The 16,557-nt window shown below is 55.3% G+C and overlaps 8 protein-coding genes across 8 annotated transcripts in view; 5 read left to right on the top strand and 3 right to left on the bottom strand.

Moving 5' to 3' along the window:
• Window positions 1-706: 706 nt before the first annotated feature.
• Window positions 707-2,351, top strand: SODALDRAFT_322518 (hypothetical protein; the record flags this gene model as incomplete). Its single annotated transcript, XM_028609729.1, has 4 exons — window positions 707-842; window positions 939-1,602; window positions 1,696-2,032; window positions 2,103-2,351. The coding sequence occupies 4 exons, from the start codon at window positions 707-709 to the stop codon at window positions 2,349-2,351; spliced, it is 1,386 nt and encodes a 461-aa protein (XP_028469177.1).
• An 864-nt stretch (window positions 2,352-3,215) lies between these two features.
• Window positions 3,216-4,817, top strand: SODALDRAFT_397155 (ClpP/crotonase; the record flags this gene model as incomplete). Its single annotated transcript, XM_028615297.1, has 3 exons — window positions 3,216-3,594; window positions 3,689-4,072; window positions 4,208-4,817. The coding sequence occupies 3 exons, from the start codon at window positions 3,219-3,221 to the stop codon at window positions 4,315-4,317; spliced, it is 870 nt and encodes a 289-aa protein (XP_028469178.1). The 3' UTR covers window positions 4,318-4,817.
• On the bottom strand, window positions 4,469-5,161 carry SODALDRAFT_331095 (hypothetical protein). The gene has a single exon (XM_028611370.1). It carries the CDS (start codon window positions 5,103-5,105, stop codon window positions 4,890-4,892), a length of 216 nt encoding a protein of 71 aa, XP_028469179.1. The 5' UTR covers window positions 5,106-5,161; the 3' UTR covers window positions 4,469-4,889.
• Window positions 5,162-5,773: 612 nt separating this feature from the next.
• Window positions 5,774-7,353, top strand: SODALDRAFT_331096 (hypothetical protein). The gene has a single exon (XM_028611371.1). It carries the CDS (start codon window positions 6,038-6,040, stop codon window positions 6,872-6,874), a length of 837 nt encoding a protein of 278 aa, XP_028469180.1. The 5' UTR covers window positions 5,774-6,037; the 3' UTR covers window positions 6,875-7,353.
• Window positions 7,354-8,005: 652 nt separating this feature from the next.
• SODALDRAFT_357411 (hypothetical protein) lies at window positions 8,006-12,373 on the bottom strand (the record flags this gene model as incomplete). Its single annotated transcript, XM_028614003.1, has 3 exons — window positions 8,006-11,842; window positions 11,981-12,111; window positions 12,349-12,373. The coding sequence occupies 3 exons, from the start codon at window positions 12,371-12,373 to the stop codon at window positions 8,006-8,008; spliced, it is 3,993 nt and encodes a 1,330-aa protein (XP_028469181.1).
• Window positions 12,374-12,487: 114 nt separating this feature from the next.
• On the bottom strand, window positions 12,488-13,648 carry SODALDRAFT_331099 (sterol-binding-like protein). Its single transcript, XM_028611372.1, has 3 exons — window positions 13,321-13,648; window positions 13,049-13,249; window positions 12,488-12,891 (listed from the first exon to the last, which is right to left on the bottom strand). The coding sequence occupies exons 1-3, from the start codon at window positions 13,334-13,336 to the stop codon at window positions 12,728-12,730; spliced, it is 381 nt and encodes a 126-aa protein (XP_028469182.1). The 5' UTR covers window positions 13,337-13,648; the 3' UTR covers window positions 12,488-12,727.
• A 132-nt stretch (window positions 13,649-13,780) lies between these two features.
• SODALDRAFT_331101 (carbon-nitrogen hydrolase) lies at window positions 13,781-15,313 on the top strand. Its single transcript, XM_028611373.1, has one exon. It carries the CDS (start codon window positions 14,028-14,030, stop codon window positions 14,955-14,957), a length of 930 nt encoding a protein of 309 aa, XP_028469183.1. The 5' UTR covers window positions 13,781-14,027; the 3' UTR covers window positions 14,958-15,313.
• Window positions 15,314-16,518: 1,205 nt separating this feature from the next.
• SODALDRAFT_338731 (glutamate-cysteine ligase) overlaps window positions 16,519-16,557 on the top strand; it is a gene marked incomplete at both ends in the record, with an annotated part of 2,709 nt that continues 2,670 nt past the window's right edge. Inside the window, one exon of the mRNA XM_028612802.1 lies at window positions 16,519-16,529. Coding sequence (XP_028469184.1) covers window positions 16,519-16,529 — 11 coding nt within the window. The remainder of the gene's footprint in view (window positions 16,530-16,557) is intronic.

The raw sequence follows: 16,557 nt of genomic DNA on the forward strand, positions 1-16,557 counted from the left end.
ATTGCGAATGCCATTGTTCCATTACACAGTTCGACAACCGGAAAACATGAAACAAGACCAAACAGCCAAACAAAGCCAAACAAACGCAGGTACGTTAAGGTATCGAGACCGTGTACGAAGTACGTACTCCGTAGACCGTTCTTTCCCGTCCTGTGGCAGTGACACACCGGCTAGCCCAAACTGCGAATGGATCCCTGAACCTTAATATCGATCATTCCTTCCCTATTGCTCGTTACCTTAGGTACGGTGGACGCATCCGGCCCCACGGTGCCTGCCCCTTTGTCCTCCATACCTCCCTTCTTTTCTAGCTTCTTCATCCTCCTTTTTTCCTCCCCTCTCCCCCCTTACCTTTCGTTTCTTCTATACTACTCGTATATCCCCCCCAACGGCTCGTCGTCAGCTCGCTCGCTCTTGTTAGTTAGGTCAGTCGGACTGGCTTGATTGACCAACGGATTCTCGGGACTACTCATTCTCCCCACTCGTTTCCGCCCCTTCATACTCTCGTTTGTTTCACGCCCTTCTCAAAAACGCCAAACTGACTCGACCACCTCTCGCTACACCCCAGTCAACCTGTCTCGTACCGACTCTTCATTAGCTCAATCCGATTTTCTTCTTCTTCCCTCGTTCAGAATTCACGAGGTTGTGGCCCTTTCCTTGATAATTTTCTCTTCCCTGTCTTTACGAACAGCTTAAAACAGGAGACAACATGCGGTCATCCGCCCTGATCTCTACCCTCGCCGGCTTGGGTTTTGTCTCCGCTGCCACCGAGAAGGTGACTCGCACCACCCGCGATAGGCCTAACAGGACACGCTCTCTTCCTGTCATCTCTGTCTCTGGCAATGGTAGGACATTTTTCTTACTTCAACCCAAACCAAGGAACCCTGACTTCTTTCGACCCTCCACTCCGTATTCACCCCTGCTAACATAACCTTTCCCAGCCTTCTGGAGGGATGGCGAACGCTTCTATGTCCGTGGCATCGACTACCAGCCTGGCGGGTCCGCCGAAAACACAGACCCGCTTGCCGACCCTGAGATTTGCTCCCGCGACATCGAGCGATTCGAGCGCCTCGGCGTGAACGCCATCCGAGTATACTCCCTCGAGAACGACCCGGATGTAGATCACGACGAATGTATGAACTTACTCGCCGACGCCGGCATCTATCTCATGGCCGATGTCAACAGTCCCGCCTACTCTATCAACCGTGCCGATCCAGAGCCCTCGTACAACACGGCCTATCTCCAGTCCGTCTTCGCCACGGTCGAGAAGTTCGCCCAATACGACAACACCATGCTCTTCTTCTCCGGCAACGAGGTTATTGACGACATTGACAACACCGATACTGCTCCTTATGTCAAGGCCACCACCCGTGACATCAAGAACTATATACGCGCTCGTGGCCTGCGCACAATCCCCGTTGGCTACTCTGCTGCCGACGTTGCCAGCAACCGCATGCAGACCGCCCACTACTTCAATTGTGGTTCCGATGATGCCCGCAGCGACTTCTTTGCCTTCAACGACTACTCCTGGTGCAATAGTGACTTCCAGATCGCTGGTTGGGGCGAGAAGGTTCAGAACTTCACCGATTATGGCATCCCCATCTTGTAGGTCTTTCTCTATCTCTCTCCATTGTCCTATTTTCCGGTCTTCCTTTCGCAATCTCAGTTTCGCTCATATTCTCTGACAACCTTTTCCAGCTTGTCTGAGTACGGCTGCAACACCAATGGTCGGCGTACGTTTGGCGAGCTCGAGTCCCTCATGCATTCGAACATGACACACATCTACTCAGGAGGCATGATGTATGAGTACTCCCTCGAGGATAGTGAATACGGCATTGTCAGCATAGATGGCGACGAAGTGACCGAGTCGGCCGAGTTTGAAAACTTCGCGAGCGCCTTGAGCCGCTGGCCTGCCCCCAACGGTGACGGTGACTATGCCCATAGCACGACGCAGGCTGTCTCTTGCCCGACTCGCGACTCGCAGTGGGAGGTCGACCCCGACGTTCTTCCCGTCATGCCAAAAGAGGCCGAGAAGGTATGTTCCTGACTCCCCGTCGTCGCAATCCGCGTTATGTACCTCACTTGCGCTAACCGGCCCGAATCAGTACATGGAGGACGGTGCCGGCGACGGACCTGGGTTGGACGGCCCTGGGTCCCAGGAAGCCAGCGACAGCGGCACTTCTACCGAGAGCACCACAAGCGGGTTGCCCTCTCCCTCCGGAAGCGGATCTGGTTCCGGCGATGATGATGATGACGATGACAATGCTGCCCATGGTCTCGTTCTGGAGAAGGGTCTCCTGCTTGTCACTGGCTCGGCTGTCATCTTCACCTTCTTTGGAGCACTTCTTCTCTAACTTGAGGCTTGCTGTTGCCCTTTTTTTTTCCTTTTTTTTTCTTTTTCTTCTTCTCTTGATTTTCTCTTCTTGTAATTAGTGCAGTTCTTTGGGGGGCTCGTTCGGTGTCTGCGGTATGAGCAGGCCAAAGAACTAGGAAATGACATGGATGGCCCGGGCGACTGTGTCGCGTTCTTTGCTCAACAGGGGAAGCGGGACATGATCTGCTCGGGGGGATATAGACAGGCAATTGGTCACCGCTGTGGATATGCATTCACTTTATTTCGGCACGATATGGCTCAGTGCCGGTTGGGAGTCACGAATAGGAGGATACATGGCAAGGGAAGAAAGGCCTAGGGATTCGAATTCTCGACTTCACTTCATCACGTGTCCTTTCATTAAGGTAACCCATTTTGGGGGATCACTGCCAATACCAAAATAATTATATGTCCATTGCTAGCATAGTTCACGACCTATCAATATTTCCTCGACCTCGGGTAGCGGTGACTTGAGGTTGAGTGTCGCTCTGGAAATCCAGGAGTGCGAAATTGTGGGGTAATGTGTCCTTGGCGAAGAAGCACGACGAATTAGGTAATTGATGTCTCCACCCTCACATGCCTCGGGAGTCGGACAGCAATTCGGTCGGCTCGGCGTCATCTCCATCTCCATCTCGTCTGCATCGTGACGACAACACGGTCAACAACTTATTCGTCTTTTCATTCGTCTTTCAACATCATTAACCAGCCGCAGGAACCGCCCTCTTTGACCTCTCGTCGCGCAACTTCGTATTTATAGATTTTCTCGACCTCTCGCTCGCTGGTAAAAAGACATCGCGCCAGCCATTGGATATTCCCGCCTTGATCGCATCTCATTACCAATCCGCCTACCATGGGGATCCAAGGTTACGACACGTTCAAATATTTCCTCGTCTCCTCCCCGTCGGAATATGTAGCTCAGGTTGAAATCAACCGGCCGGACAAGCTCAACGCCTTCTCCCCGCCGGTATGGTTGGAGTTCGGCCGCCTATTCGCCCAGCTCAGCCACGACCCCGACGTCCGCGCCGTCGTATTGTCGGGCGCCGGTCCCCGCGCCTTCACCGCCGGACTCGATGTCCAAGCCGCCTCCTCCAAGGATGGGCTCCTGTCCGACGTCTTCCACGGCGACGGGAGGGGCGACAAGGACGCGGCCCGTCAGGCCGCCGCGCTGAGACGGCATATTGTAGAGTTCCAAGACAGCATTGGCGCGGTGGAAAAGTGCGAGAAGCGTACGTTCGGGGGGTTTTTTCCTTTTCCTTTTTTTTTTTCTTTTTCCCTTGTCGTAACGTAACGAGAAAAGCAGGTTGGTAACCCCGATAATAGCCGTCATCTGCGTCATGCACGGCGTGTCGCTGGGTCTTGCCATCGACATCGCCTGCTGCGCCGACGTGCGCGTCTGCACGCGCGACGTCCGATTGGCGGTCAAGGAGGTCGATATCGGCATTCCGGCCGACATCGGCAGCCTGGCTCGCCTGCCGCGCATCGTGGGCAGCATGTCCTGGGTCAAGGACGTGTGCCTGACGGCGCGGGACTTCTCGGCCGATGAGGCCCTCGCCGTGGGGTTCGTGAGCCAGGTGCACAAGGACAAGGCGGCTGCGGTCCAAGCCGCATTGCAGCTGGCAACATTCATCGCTGCCAAGAGCCCCGTGGCCGTGCAAGGTACCAAGGAGTTGCTGAACCACGCCAGAGATCATTCCGTCGCCGAGAGTGAGTAGTTCATGGAACCCCCCCCGGGGCGCCGCACTCAGAGATTCTTTCTTTTCTTCTCCCTGTCCCTCTAGTGGCCACCGAAACGGCACGCGGACCAAAGGGCACCAGAGAATGCTAATGTCGTTGAACTAGACTTGCGATACACAACGGTGTGGAACTCGTCCGCCGTGCAGTCGAATGACCTCAAGGCGGCCTTGTTGTCTGGCCTGCGGAAGAGCAAGCCGCGTTTTGAGAAGCTATAGCGAGGAGACAACTTTCATTTGACCATTCGGTATATCCGCCGAGATCGGTCTGGCGGAGACAATAGTGATCTGTGCATATCCGCGAGGCTGCTGTTATAGCGTTGCAAGCTTGGTCTTTTTCTCTCTTTTCTTCCCCCCCACCCCCCCTTGTTTAGTGTGTCCATATCCCGAGGGTCACGAAGCGCGTTGCATGCACCCTCCACCAGTGTCTCTCCTAACGTAGGATCATGATTGCCAGGATTCGACATATGTAGCCGATGACGGGGTCGCACATGAGACGGTAAACGGAGTGCGTTGGAATGCGGGTAGCAGTGGCAGTGACAGTAGTAGGAGCCACGGTGTTGGAAAGTGTTAAAATGGGACGGGGCCGCGAGGCAACGGAGCCTCGTCGAATAGCTTTTCTTCTTTCTTTGTGGTCCGTATGCCGACTGGGTATAGAAAGGGTTCACTCGGAGCCAGACTCGTCGACTGCCTGCTGGGTCTCTTTGAGTCGCTGCAAGTAGTGATAACAGAGATGGTCAGTCAATCGCTTGTTTGAGTGATGGACGAAGAGGCAGGGGAATCCGGACGCGTCATACGTCCTCAAGTTTCCGCTTTAGCTCGGCGAGCATGTTCTCCTTGACTACGACGCGCTGATCATCGAGGTCTTCTATGATGAAATCGTGATTGGCCGAGTCTATATTGACGATAATAGACTTGATCGATGGATCGCATTCGATCAGGACTCCTGGGGAGGGGAGGGTGGAGCGGTTAGTGAGCTGGCTCGAAATATTGCCGGTATATCCCATTGATAAAGCGCCGTGAACGAACCTCGAATAGCACGCGGCATAGCTTGATGAGGGTATAGTGCTTCGCCAAGAGTGGTAGGGAATGTATGTGTGTCTTTGCCTTGCACGGTAACGATAGTCCATAGGTGACGTTTGTATGTAAGGTAATGTATGTAAGGATATGTATGGGTCGGTTGCTGGAGAACGGGGCTTCGAGGTGAATTGGCTTAGTAAGATCGACTCTCGTCTAGCGTCCCCCGTTCCATCGTCTCGATGACGTACTTAGTACTCGGCCTCCTGTATCCGGGATTTAGCACCCGCAGGTACCGCAGGTAACCACTACCAGTACGCACCCGTACCTTTCTCGAGGTCGGAGAACTCGGGGATGAGATATGGAAAGACGCCGGTACAGCCGGAAAGGTGTAATTCCAGTGAGAACTAGTCGTTAAGAAATAATAGAGTTCTCTTTACTTAGTACGGATACGTCGGACGTGGCTTCCGTTCTCGGCCACTTTACGAAGGTTGATAACGTATTAATAACGCCTCTGTAAGGTGTACGAAGTAATTAGGATGTACTACTACATACATACATACACGTATTGCAGCTTCCCTCTCGAGTTCTTTGATTTGTTGTCTTCTTTCGTCTTCGTCACTCTTTTTCTCTTTCTCCTCCACTTCTCTGCCTCATCTTTGACTTCCCCAGATCATCTGCTTCTACCGACAACGTATAATATATTTGACAACCCTCACCCGAGTCGGCGTTTTCACCAAGAAGCTTCAGGCACCGGCTGAACGAATATCGAAAAAGTGGTGCGAGGAACCCGTCAACGGTCAATCTCCTTGGGCCACATGATTGCGAATTCTTTTTGCCACATTGAACGGATGGCCGGCGCATAATACACAGTGATCGTTCTTACAGACCTCTTTAAAGAAAGAAAAAACCCACCTAGACAATGTCCTCGCCCACCCCCGAGCCCCAGCCAACCTCGTCAGACCCGCCACGCGAGGAGGGCGGTCTATTCGACGGCTCCCCCATCTGGGTAGTCATCCCCCTCGTTCTACTCATCATCGCCACCGCCCTCGCCAGCTGCATCATTTTCTGCCGTCGCCGCCGCCGCCGCCTCGGCGCCCCCACCCCTTCCAACTGGGACTACGACGACCAGGCCGACATCCATCGCGACTACCGAGGGCCGTATGCCAACCCGATCATACGACCCACCAGCAGCAACCCCCTCTACGGCCGCCGCACCGGCTGGACCGGCTGGGCCTCCCGGAGTGCGGAGGGTCTCAATGAGTTCGGCGAGGCACCGCCGGCGTACGAGCCCAAAGCCGAAGACCCCGCCCAGTCCCTGGCCGGCGGCAGCGGTCCTACCGACCACTATCCCGGCCCGTCCGGCGCGGGCCCCGCTGTCGTCGAACTCGGTCAGATGCGGGGGACGACGCCGAGAGACGGGCCCCCGGCCACCGCTATCCACAGGAACAGGGGCCCGGCCTCGGGCTGCGGCGCCACTCCGGGCTCTCCTCCTTTTACCCCGCTCACTCGGCCTGCCCCTACGCACCAACCTGGCGCACCGTCTTCTTCGCTCTCCCGACCCGGACCAGGAGCAGTGCCCGCCGTGCCACCGCCGGATTATGGCTCTGCTACCGTAACGCCCGCGTCCGCCGCTGTGCCGGCTGTTTCGGCAGACACAAGGCATGCACCCCAATCAGAGACCACTTCGTCGCCACCATCCTCGCCTGTCGGGGTGATACACACACCACCACCACCAGGTGCACCGAGGACCCCTTGAAGAGAATCGCATTCTCTTTAGGTCTTCGGCAGATGTCGCCTTCATATATAGTCTCTGCTTGCACTCACTGCCGTTCTTCTGGTTTGCATGAAATAATACCCAACGGCGTTCTCGTGTCTTTTATTTCTCGGTTTTATTTGGTTTGGCTTGGGGTAAGATAAGAACATGGCATGCGCAGCAGTCATGTCATGCATCTGGACGCAGATCGTGAGCCTTAACAGTATTCGTCGTTGCAGGCAGCAAATCTGATAGTTAAATACCTACCATATATATGCCGAACTTCATCGAATGCGGAGGAGCCGCAGGGTTGGAGACTCCACGAAGAGCGTGGATGGATGTAGTCATTGGCAGGGCACAGTTTCTTCTTTACAGGTCGGCTTCTCTCCCAACCGAGCTTGCGATTATCAAGGCACCTGTCGTTATGTTGAAATATAACTCGACTGTCTCACGTAGCGTTTCTTCCCCAATATTCCTTCTCCATGCCACCGAGTAATCCTGGTGCCGGAACCTGCCTCCTCATCGACTCGTCTTTCCGACAGGCGACGATCTCTCCCCACAAAGCCATATCAGTCCTTGCCCTTGTCAAAGATCCTCCGATTCAATCGAAGACTCTCAGAGCTGGAAGTGTAAAGAGAATAGAACTAGACGGTAAAGAGAGAAGAAAGAAAGCAAGACGGAAGAAATGCTCCAGTAAAAATACCATACGCCAGTACCATTGTATTTTTGCTCCTCTCCTTTTTCTGGCGAGACATAAGAGACGAAAAAGAAAAACAAATTCGCCAAAACGAGTTGAGGATGATAATGCTATGTACTCCTCCGTGTCGACATCCACAGTAACACGCAGATATGAGGCGTGGAAGAGACCGTCCGATGATGCTAATCCCATCCATGCATCCAGGCTATCTATAAAGAGACTAACCGCCAGTCAGTGTAGAGACGGCAGTCCACAAAATCCCAAGAGAAAGAATACCCTTCAATTCCGTGAGGTAAGGGGGGAGGGAAAGGAGATGTGTGAGGTAAGAGGTAATAAAAAGAAAAGAAAGGAAAAAAAAAAAAAAAAAAGAAGGGGGGCTCGCCAACTGATTACAATACGATAAATAGGACTGGAAAAGAAGGACGCTGGCATCACGCTCATTTGCCACTCTTACCACCCTTATATTTCTCCAACACCTCGGCCAGCTCTTTAGCTACCTCGGCATTCTTGACCTGCACCATATACGTTTCCACGCCATCACCCTTCTCGTTCGACGTCACCAGTTTGACGTATTTGCCGTCGTTCTTGTACGTTATGTTGGGGAGCAGAGCGCGGTTGAGGACCACGTGCCCGCGGGGTTCGGCACGCACCAACATGCGAACAGCACCCGACGTGTTGTGCTTCAGCAGGCGGAAAGGTCCGATGCCCCGGGTGACCCAAGGGCTCTTGCTTTTGTTCTTGTCTTCGTCTCCGCTGTCTTCGGCCGCCTCGCTGGCGGTTACGAACTTGAGCACCTTGGATCGCACTTCATGCACAGCTGTCTCGTCTTCCTCGCCGGGTCCGCCTTGCGTCAGGGTGACCTGCTCATGGGGCTTCTCTTCAGGGTCGTCGCCCGCGTCCGCGGCGCCAGGCGCTTCCCGGCCGGCTGATGGGGCGTTTGCTGATGTCTTCTCTCGGTCAGCGGTCGGCTCGGGTGTTCCGGTGGCTGGCGTCGTGGCTAAGCTAGACGCCCCGCCAAGATTGAAGGGTGAGTTGGTACCTGTAGTAGACGCGCCCCCTGCGGGCGGCTGCAGGTTTCCGCCGAAGATGGAGCCACCGGGCTGCGTAGGCTTGGGCGCGAAGATATTGTCCGACTGGTTCTGGGGTTGGGAGTTGGTGAAGGAAGTTGGGTTAGAGGACGCGTTTGCACCGAAGGCGAAGAGGGAAGACGAAGACCCAGTCGACGTGCCAGGCTGGGCAGTGGGTTGGGAGGAGCTGGAACCGAACTGGAAGGGCGTGGAAGACGTGGAAGCCCCAAAGGTTGGTGCTGACGAGCTAGCGCCAAAGTTGAAAACACCACCTGCGGGTGCGGCCGTGCTGCTAAGAGCGGCCGAGCCGCTGCCGAACGTGAACGGGTTGCTAAAGGACTGGTCACTATTCCCCGTGCCAGTTGTAAACGTGAAGGAGGTACTGCCGAGACCCTGTCCACTGGGTTGGGATGAACTGCTTGAGGCTCCAAACAGGTTGGAAGAAGGGGCATTCTGCGACGCGCCGAAGCCGAACGACGCGGACGGCTTCTCAGTCGTAGGACCACCGAAGAGCTTCTTTGCCGGCGGCTCGGCCGGCTTGTCGTCCTGCTTCATGGGACTACCGCCGAAGAGCGCGTTCCCCGCGGGGGGAGGTGCAATGGGGGTTGAAGTAACGCCGCCAAAGAGCGGCTTGGGGGTTTCTGATGTAGAGGCTGCAGGCTGGCTGGGCTTATCGCCACCGAAAGTGAAAGACGTTGTTGCAGGCCCAACGTTGAAGCTTGGAGGGGTGGACGGATTGCCAAACGGGTTTGACGCCCCGTTGTTAGTCGCAGCAGCACTATCGGAAGGTTGCGAAGCGGCAGCGTTCGCGTTGCCGAAGATGTTGGAAGCTCCAGCTCCAGCTCCAGCTCCACTTGCCGGCTGACTTGCCGAGCCGAAGAGGTTCGAAGGAGTGGTTGTGGAACTCGTGCCAAAAAGACTCGCGGGCTTGTTCGCCTCACTCGTGGCGGGCTTTGAGGAGTCGGCAGGCTTGGTGGCTCCAAAAAGCGAATCCTTTGGCTTATTATCCGCACCGAATAAACTGGGCGCCGATGCTGAAGAGGGCTTCGACTCCTCTGGTTTGGACGCGCCGAAGGAGAAAGTAGGCGCGGCAGACTTCAGGGCCGAATCAGACGCAGGCTTGGATTCGTTCTCGGACTTGGGTGCGCCGAAAGAAAAGGGAGATGCGACGACCGTGGAAGACGAATCGGCGGCAGCAGGTTTCGGCTGGAACAGTGACGAGGTTGTCGTCGAAGGTTCGGACGGCTTGGGTGTGAACCCGCCAAACAAGGGCTTCGTCGGCTGAGACTCATTCTCCTTATCAGACTCTCCCGACTTGTCCGCCTCTTGTCCGGGTTTCGCGGATGTAGACTTATTCTCGGCCTGTCTCTCCTGGGGCTTCTCCTCCGTTTTGTCCCGAGGTTTCTCCTCTGGTTTAGGGGCGCCGAAAACGTTGGCCGCGGCAGGTGTGGAGGTCGACTTCGGGCCGAAAAGAGAGTTTCCAGTGGCCGTACCGGAAGAGCCGAAGAGACTGCTGGAACTGGCAGCACCGGTGCCGAACTTGATGGGCGTGCTTGGGTTCCACGTCGCGTTGACGGGCGGTATCGTTGTAGCCGTCTTGTCGGCGCCCGCAGCCTTCGACTCACCACCGGACCCTGCGGCATCATCCGTCTGAGTCGCTTCATCAGAAGCAGCTCGGAGAGGCTGACCGTCACTGCCTTTCGCAACCCGGTCGAACAGACTCCGGCCAGGAGTGGACTCTCTCGACGCATCAGCCGTAGATGGTGCGGGAGGCAGCAAGGGCTTCTGGGATCCGAAAAGGTTGCCAGCAGGAAGCGAGGAAGGGGTATCGGCCCTGCCACTAGCAGCCACGCTCGGCTCGTCGCTCTGCAGGCCAGTATCCTGGGTATCGGCTTCTCCATCCGAATCGGATTCACTCTCCGCGTCTGCGTCCACGCCACTATTCTTCGCGCTGTTGTCGGAGAGGTAGCCAAAGATGTTGCCGGCGTTCTGAGGCGGCTTCAAAGTATCAAACACGGAACGCGCGGGGCCATCGTTCACCGACTGGGAGGAGGAGGAGGAGGCAGTGCCAAAAGTGGAGAAAGGGTTGGGATTCGCGACCGAGTCGGAAACTTGCGCAGGCTTGGCTATGGCCGAGCTGGCGGAGGATTTGTTGTTGAAGGCCTTCTCAAACAGCGCCTTGGTAGCAGAGGGGGTCGACTTGGCCATCTTGGACGGCATGTTCTCGTCCGGTTCCTCACTGGTCGAAGCCTTCCTCTTGTTGCTGGCGGGGGCAGGAGTGGCAGCAGCAGTCTCGTCGCGCTCCATGGCGCGCTTCTTGTTTTTGTTGAGCGAGGTGATCGACAGGACGGAGTTCTCCGACGAGGCCAGTTCCTCTTCCGCCTTGCGTTTCGTCGAGGTACTCGGCCTGGAGGGCGTATCGGGAGCTTGCTTGCCCGCTTCTGGGTCTGGGAGACCATGGGCAGCTCTCCATTTCCGAAGGACGTCGTTTGACGGCTTTACGTTCTTGAATTCATAGAGGCCATAGCGCAGCATGATAAGGCTCCGACTTTTCTCGAACTCTTTGGCGAAGTTCATGATATTCAACTTCCAATCCTTCTTAGCAAATACTTCGTTGGCCGAATGCTTGAGGCGGCGTAAATCGAGGATACAGAAGAGCTGGCGTCGCTGCAAGTCGTCGTACTCGGGAGGCACAAGGTGGCCCAGGAACTGGTCGGCATAGACGGTACCCTTCGCATCGAGTTCGGGGGGGATCTTCTTGGCCAAAGCCTCGCCGCTGAGCTCGGGCGGGGGGGAAGGGATGCGCATGGTGAAGAGTTCAGCAGAGGTAGACCGCATCATCCCCCGGGGGGTTGCCTGGGCAGTGACTTCCCGGTAGACGCGCTGGGATTGCGGCGTGGTCCCAGGGGCAAAAATCTTGGTTTTGGTTTCGGCGGGCAACTTGGGTGAGAAGGGAGCGGCGGAGTTGCTGCCAATGGACGAGGTGCGGAACAAGTTCCGGGAGGATGAGATGGAAGATGAGTTCATCGTGCTTGACGCCAGGTTATCCGCGACGATGGATTTGCGCGAAGGAGCTGTCTGGGGAGTGCCGAGGCGCTTATTGGGATTCAGCGGTGATCCTTGGTAGGTGCGATTCGCGAATTTGAAGTGCGGACGCGCACGAGGCGTGCCGTTCTGTTCCATCGCGGAAAGCACGGCAACGAACTGCTATGAAGGGAAGTCGATGAAAAAGGAAGAAGAAAAGAAGAAGAAAAGGAGAAGAATAGAGATGAAGTCGTGATGGATTAAGTGAAGTAGAAGTTTCGATGAGATCGAAGTGTAGAGGACTCAGAGGGTTCGCGTCACCACGAGTGGGCAAGAGGCGACGAGGACACACTCGGTGACAACAAAGAGCGGAAGGAAGGGAAGTAGAGTCGACAGGAAGACAAGAAAAAGGGCCCGTGCAATCAGCAGCGTGCCAACATCGAGACGTTTGACTACACGGCGACTTCGACGCCGATGGATGAAGTGGTCGAGGAGACGTTTCAATGTGGACCGTGTTGTCGTCGTGACGACGAGATTGCAGGTTGTGTGTTAGGTGTTTCTTTTTTTTTTCTCCCTCTTCCCTTGTCGCTTGTCGGGGGGCTATTGAGGGAAAGAAAAAGCAGGAACAAGGGAGAAGGATGCCCCACTTCTAGCTCCAGGTAAGGGCGCCTGAGGCAACTACCCTGCACGAAAACCTTGGTTGGTCAGCCGCATGAAAGTTTTCCCGATGCGTTATACTCTGTACATATACCTCCGTATAGGTACCTGTGAATCCGGCGATAAACCAATGGATTGTGATGAAACGCTTTTGCATATATGCACTGTTTCGTCGAGGTGATCTATTAAATAGCGAAGACGCGATGGCAGTAGTTTTTCTCTCAGGGACAACATGCAGAACTGAATATTCCGAAGCGAACAAAACCATAGGCAGATTAATGCAACATAAATAGGTAGATAAAAATTCACGTCTAAAGAAAAACCTCATTGTACAGGGGTATTTCCAACAGTTTGTATGCGCCCTCCACCTCCCTTCTCTGCCCCCCTCTCCCGTATCACTCTACGTGTTGTCTATAGCTTGGCCTTGGTCTGAGCCTTCTTGAGGATAGGCTCCATCTTGGTCGCCTTCATGGCATCGCCCTTGATCTTGAGCTTGCCCGACATGAATAGCCTCTGTGCGTTGGCCTTGCCAGCGACAAGGGCACCAAAGTCGGCATCGGATAGCGTGAGGGTGACTGCGAGGAGATGTATAAGCGCATGCGGGGGAAGACGCGGAAAGTCCGAGTAGGTAGGTAAAACAAGTCATAAATGGATGATGACGCTGGATATATCTTCCTTCGCCTTCCCCTTGTGAATGTAGCAATTAAAGAGGAGAACGGCGACTAGACTTACCAGTAGGGTTGTTTCCAAGACCCTTGTCGACCTTGCCGGTCTCCTTGAGATCGATATGCCAGCTCTCGGTCTCGCCAGCCTGGTTCTTCAGGGTAAAGGCAAAAACAGCCTTGCCCTGCTTGATGGCGGCTTTCCGTTCGGCGTCGCTGGAGTTTAGCGCATCGTTAATGGCGTCGAAGGCGGCCGAGGAAGGGAACTTGTCTGCGGGCAAAGGAGTCAGCCGAGCGGAGGACGGAGGAAGTTGGGGAAATTTCGGTGTCGCGGCTACTTACCGCTCTTGAGAGACATGGCGTGATGCTGCTGCTGTTGTTGTTGTTGTTGATGTTGTTCTTGTTGAAGCAAGGGAATTGGAACAAGGCAGACGGGAAGATGCGAAAGTCTGGTTTTGGGTTTTGGGTGGAAGAAATACGACAAGCGGAGAATTAGGTAGCAGAAGTGCTGACGGGGTGTCAAGCGACCGGGGGGTTGCGCTAGTTATATGCAAATAATGGAAATGGCGACGTGGGCTGCCAGAAGCTCGTGGCTCCTCGGAGTCCGAAAAGGATCGAGTAGTAAAGGGTAAGGTAGGAAGGTCGTTTTGTCCCTGGGCTGCCTGCCCGTTGTGACATGTGAATGTGCCTCGGTTTCAGTGACGCACTCCATGAACACGGGGATTTTAGTGCGTACAGGTACGTACGTTGTAGGTCTGTATACACGTGCAGCTCCAACCCAACCCCACATCTTGATTACGTACAGTGCGTAATTGTATCACACCGGAACTCGACACAAGTTCAACCACCACACTCCAACTTAACATATGCCCTGGTCAGATCATAGACCATTTGATGAATTAAGACGGGATCAGGCTTCAAGACCCCCGTCTTCCCCTCTCCACCTCTCGGCTAGACCATTTCCAGCGATGCGTAACGCCCTCAAAACATTATCAGTTCTGTCTCGCTCTCTCCGGCACCCCGCTCACCGATTTGTCCCGTTCCGCGCAATGGCCTCCTCCCTCGCTTCACCGTCGCCGGTGCTCAAAAAACCCGTTAAACTGGCCTGCATCCAGCTCGCGGCTGGCAGCGACAAGCAGGCCAACCTCGAACACGCGCGCAGCAAGGTGCTCGAGGCGGCGCAGGCCGGGGCCGGCATCATCGTACTGCCCGAGTGCTTCAACTCGCCGTACGGCTGCGACTTCTTCCCGCGCTACGCCGAGACGCTCCTCCCGTCCCCTCCCCCGCGGGACCAGTCCCCGTCGTTCCACGCGCTGTCGGCCATGGCCGCCGAGGCCGGGGCGTACCTGGTCGGGGGGTCGATCCCGGAGCGCGACCCGCAGGTGCCGGACCGGTACTACAACACCAGCCTGACGTTCGACCGGCGCGGGCGGCTGCTGGCGACGCACCGCAAGGTGCACCTCTTCGACATCGACATCCCCGGCAAGATCACGTTCCGCGAGTCGGACGTGCTGAGCCCGGGCAACAAGGTGACGGTCGTCGACCTGCCCGACTACGGGCGCATCGGCGTGGCCATTTGCTATGACGTGCGGTTCCCCGAGCTGGCGGCCATCGCGGCGCGCAAGGGCTGCTTCGCGCTCGTGTACCCGGGGGCGTTCAACCTCACGACGGGGCCCATGCACTGGAAGCTCCTCGCGCAGGGCCGGGCTGTCGACAACCAGGTCTACGTGGCGCTGTGCAGTCCCGCGCGGGATGTGAGCGGGCCCTACCACGCCTGGGGCCATAGCATGATCGTCGATCCGTTGGCGGAGGTGGTGGTCGAGGCGGAGGAAAAGGAAGCCATTGTCTCGTGGGGGCTCGACAATGGCAAGATCGAGGAGGTGCGCCGTAACATTCCATTGACGACGCAACGGCGCTTTGACGTGTATCCAGATGTAAGTCAAGGCGACGTCAAGTTCACGGAGGAGGGTCTACCGTGAGTTCTATCGTGCGAGCTCGAAAAATTGAATGTATGCCCTACGTACTTACTGTCTAGAACCCAAGTATCCTGGTATGTCAGGAACCGTTCTAATTACTTTGTGAAGTTGTGGTAATGAGGACCGACGGGCACGGACTTTGACCTTCGGGATGCTGGCTCTCGATTCAGGTGTCGGTTTACGTCGGAATTTCCCATCTTAGAAGTAAAGTACATTGTACTCTGGCGTCACATTGAAGGCAGTCTTACATCCGCATTTCCCGCATTTCCCGCATTTCCCTCGTTTCCCGCATTTTCTATATTATCAATCTACGGATGCCCATCCCTAATTGTCAGAGTATCCGTAAGCAAAACCCTGGCAACCCCTGAATCTATCCGTAGGCTGGTTATATTAAGGTGCGAAGAGACCCGAGGATACGAAGTAGAAGGACCCAGACCATGATATGATGATGTGATTTCTAAGCAGAACCCAACTGGGGCGTCGAGCTAACCCCACGTTCCCGGACGGAACTGGGAAACTTTTTTTACCTCTTTTTTTTTCGGTTCCCTTTTTTTAAGAACCATGTATCCCGATGCTCCACCAATTTTTTATCTCTCATAGTTCAGAGCCTCATTTCCATTCTTTCATCGTGTAGACTCCAAAAGGATTGTGCCATCGCTAGCTCACTCTTATCCAGCCTATGCCTTCGCTGCCTTCGCTCACCTCGAAAACGCACCGACCTCCAACACCCGCGCCAAGCTCCACCGTCAATTAACTGCACCTTTGACAGCGCGTGTCCCTTCTTGCGTCATTCAGGACCCGACCCCTGCCTCAAATCGCCAATCATTCATCATTCTAGTTTCCCCCGCCGCTGCGCGGGATGGACCGACATCTCCTTCGTCAATAGCTTCGAGCGACGAAAGAGAGGGGCGCAGCTCTGTTCTCCTGACCGACGCGTTCGACCTGGGATATATACAGACATAGGTCACTTTACGCCCTTCCTTCGGTTCCCGAGTCTGCGAGTCTGCGAGTCTGCGGGGTAAAGAAAAGTCGGACAACTGTCGGACACCTGTCGGACGACTCTTCATCCTGGACAGCACAGGACGGACATCTTCGAGAAATCAGTCTCCTGTCTGGTCTCACCCGCCCCTCCGGGCCTCTCCGTCTCATCTTGCCCTCGATTGAGTCAGTCGTCGTGCATTTTTCCGGATGTAACTCACACGACTCCTTTCACTGGATCACTGCATCGCTCCATTACCCCATCACCCCCATCACGCTCGCCGGAGAAGCTCACCGGAGACTCTCACCGAAGACTCTCACCTCGTACAAACACAACGCGGAACATCTTGGCTAACAAGACTAGCTCTGCGGCTCCGATACGAACTTGACACATCTGGTTCTACAATCCCACCAACCCCCCCTCGATGCTCGTTTCTTGAACCACTCCTGTTTCTTCCGGCCTTGTTCATATTTGATTTTCAAAGACAATCTTACCACTCCAGGCTATTGGCATTCGCCTTATCCTGGTCTCGCCTCCTTGCATCCCAACTCTCCGCTCCAACTGTACACGCCCCAAACTCACATCATGGGTCTATTGTGAGTGCTTCCGAGTCAAAGATGCTCA

Source organism: Sodiomyces alkalinus, assembly GCF_003711515.1.
Source record: "Sodiomyces alkalinus F11 unplaced genomic scaffold SODALscaffold_2, whole genome shotgun sequence".
NCBI lineage: Eukaryota > Fungi > Ascomycota > Sordariomycetes > Glomerellales > Plectosphaerellaceae > Sodiomyces > Sodiomyces alkalinus.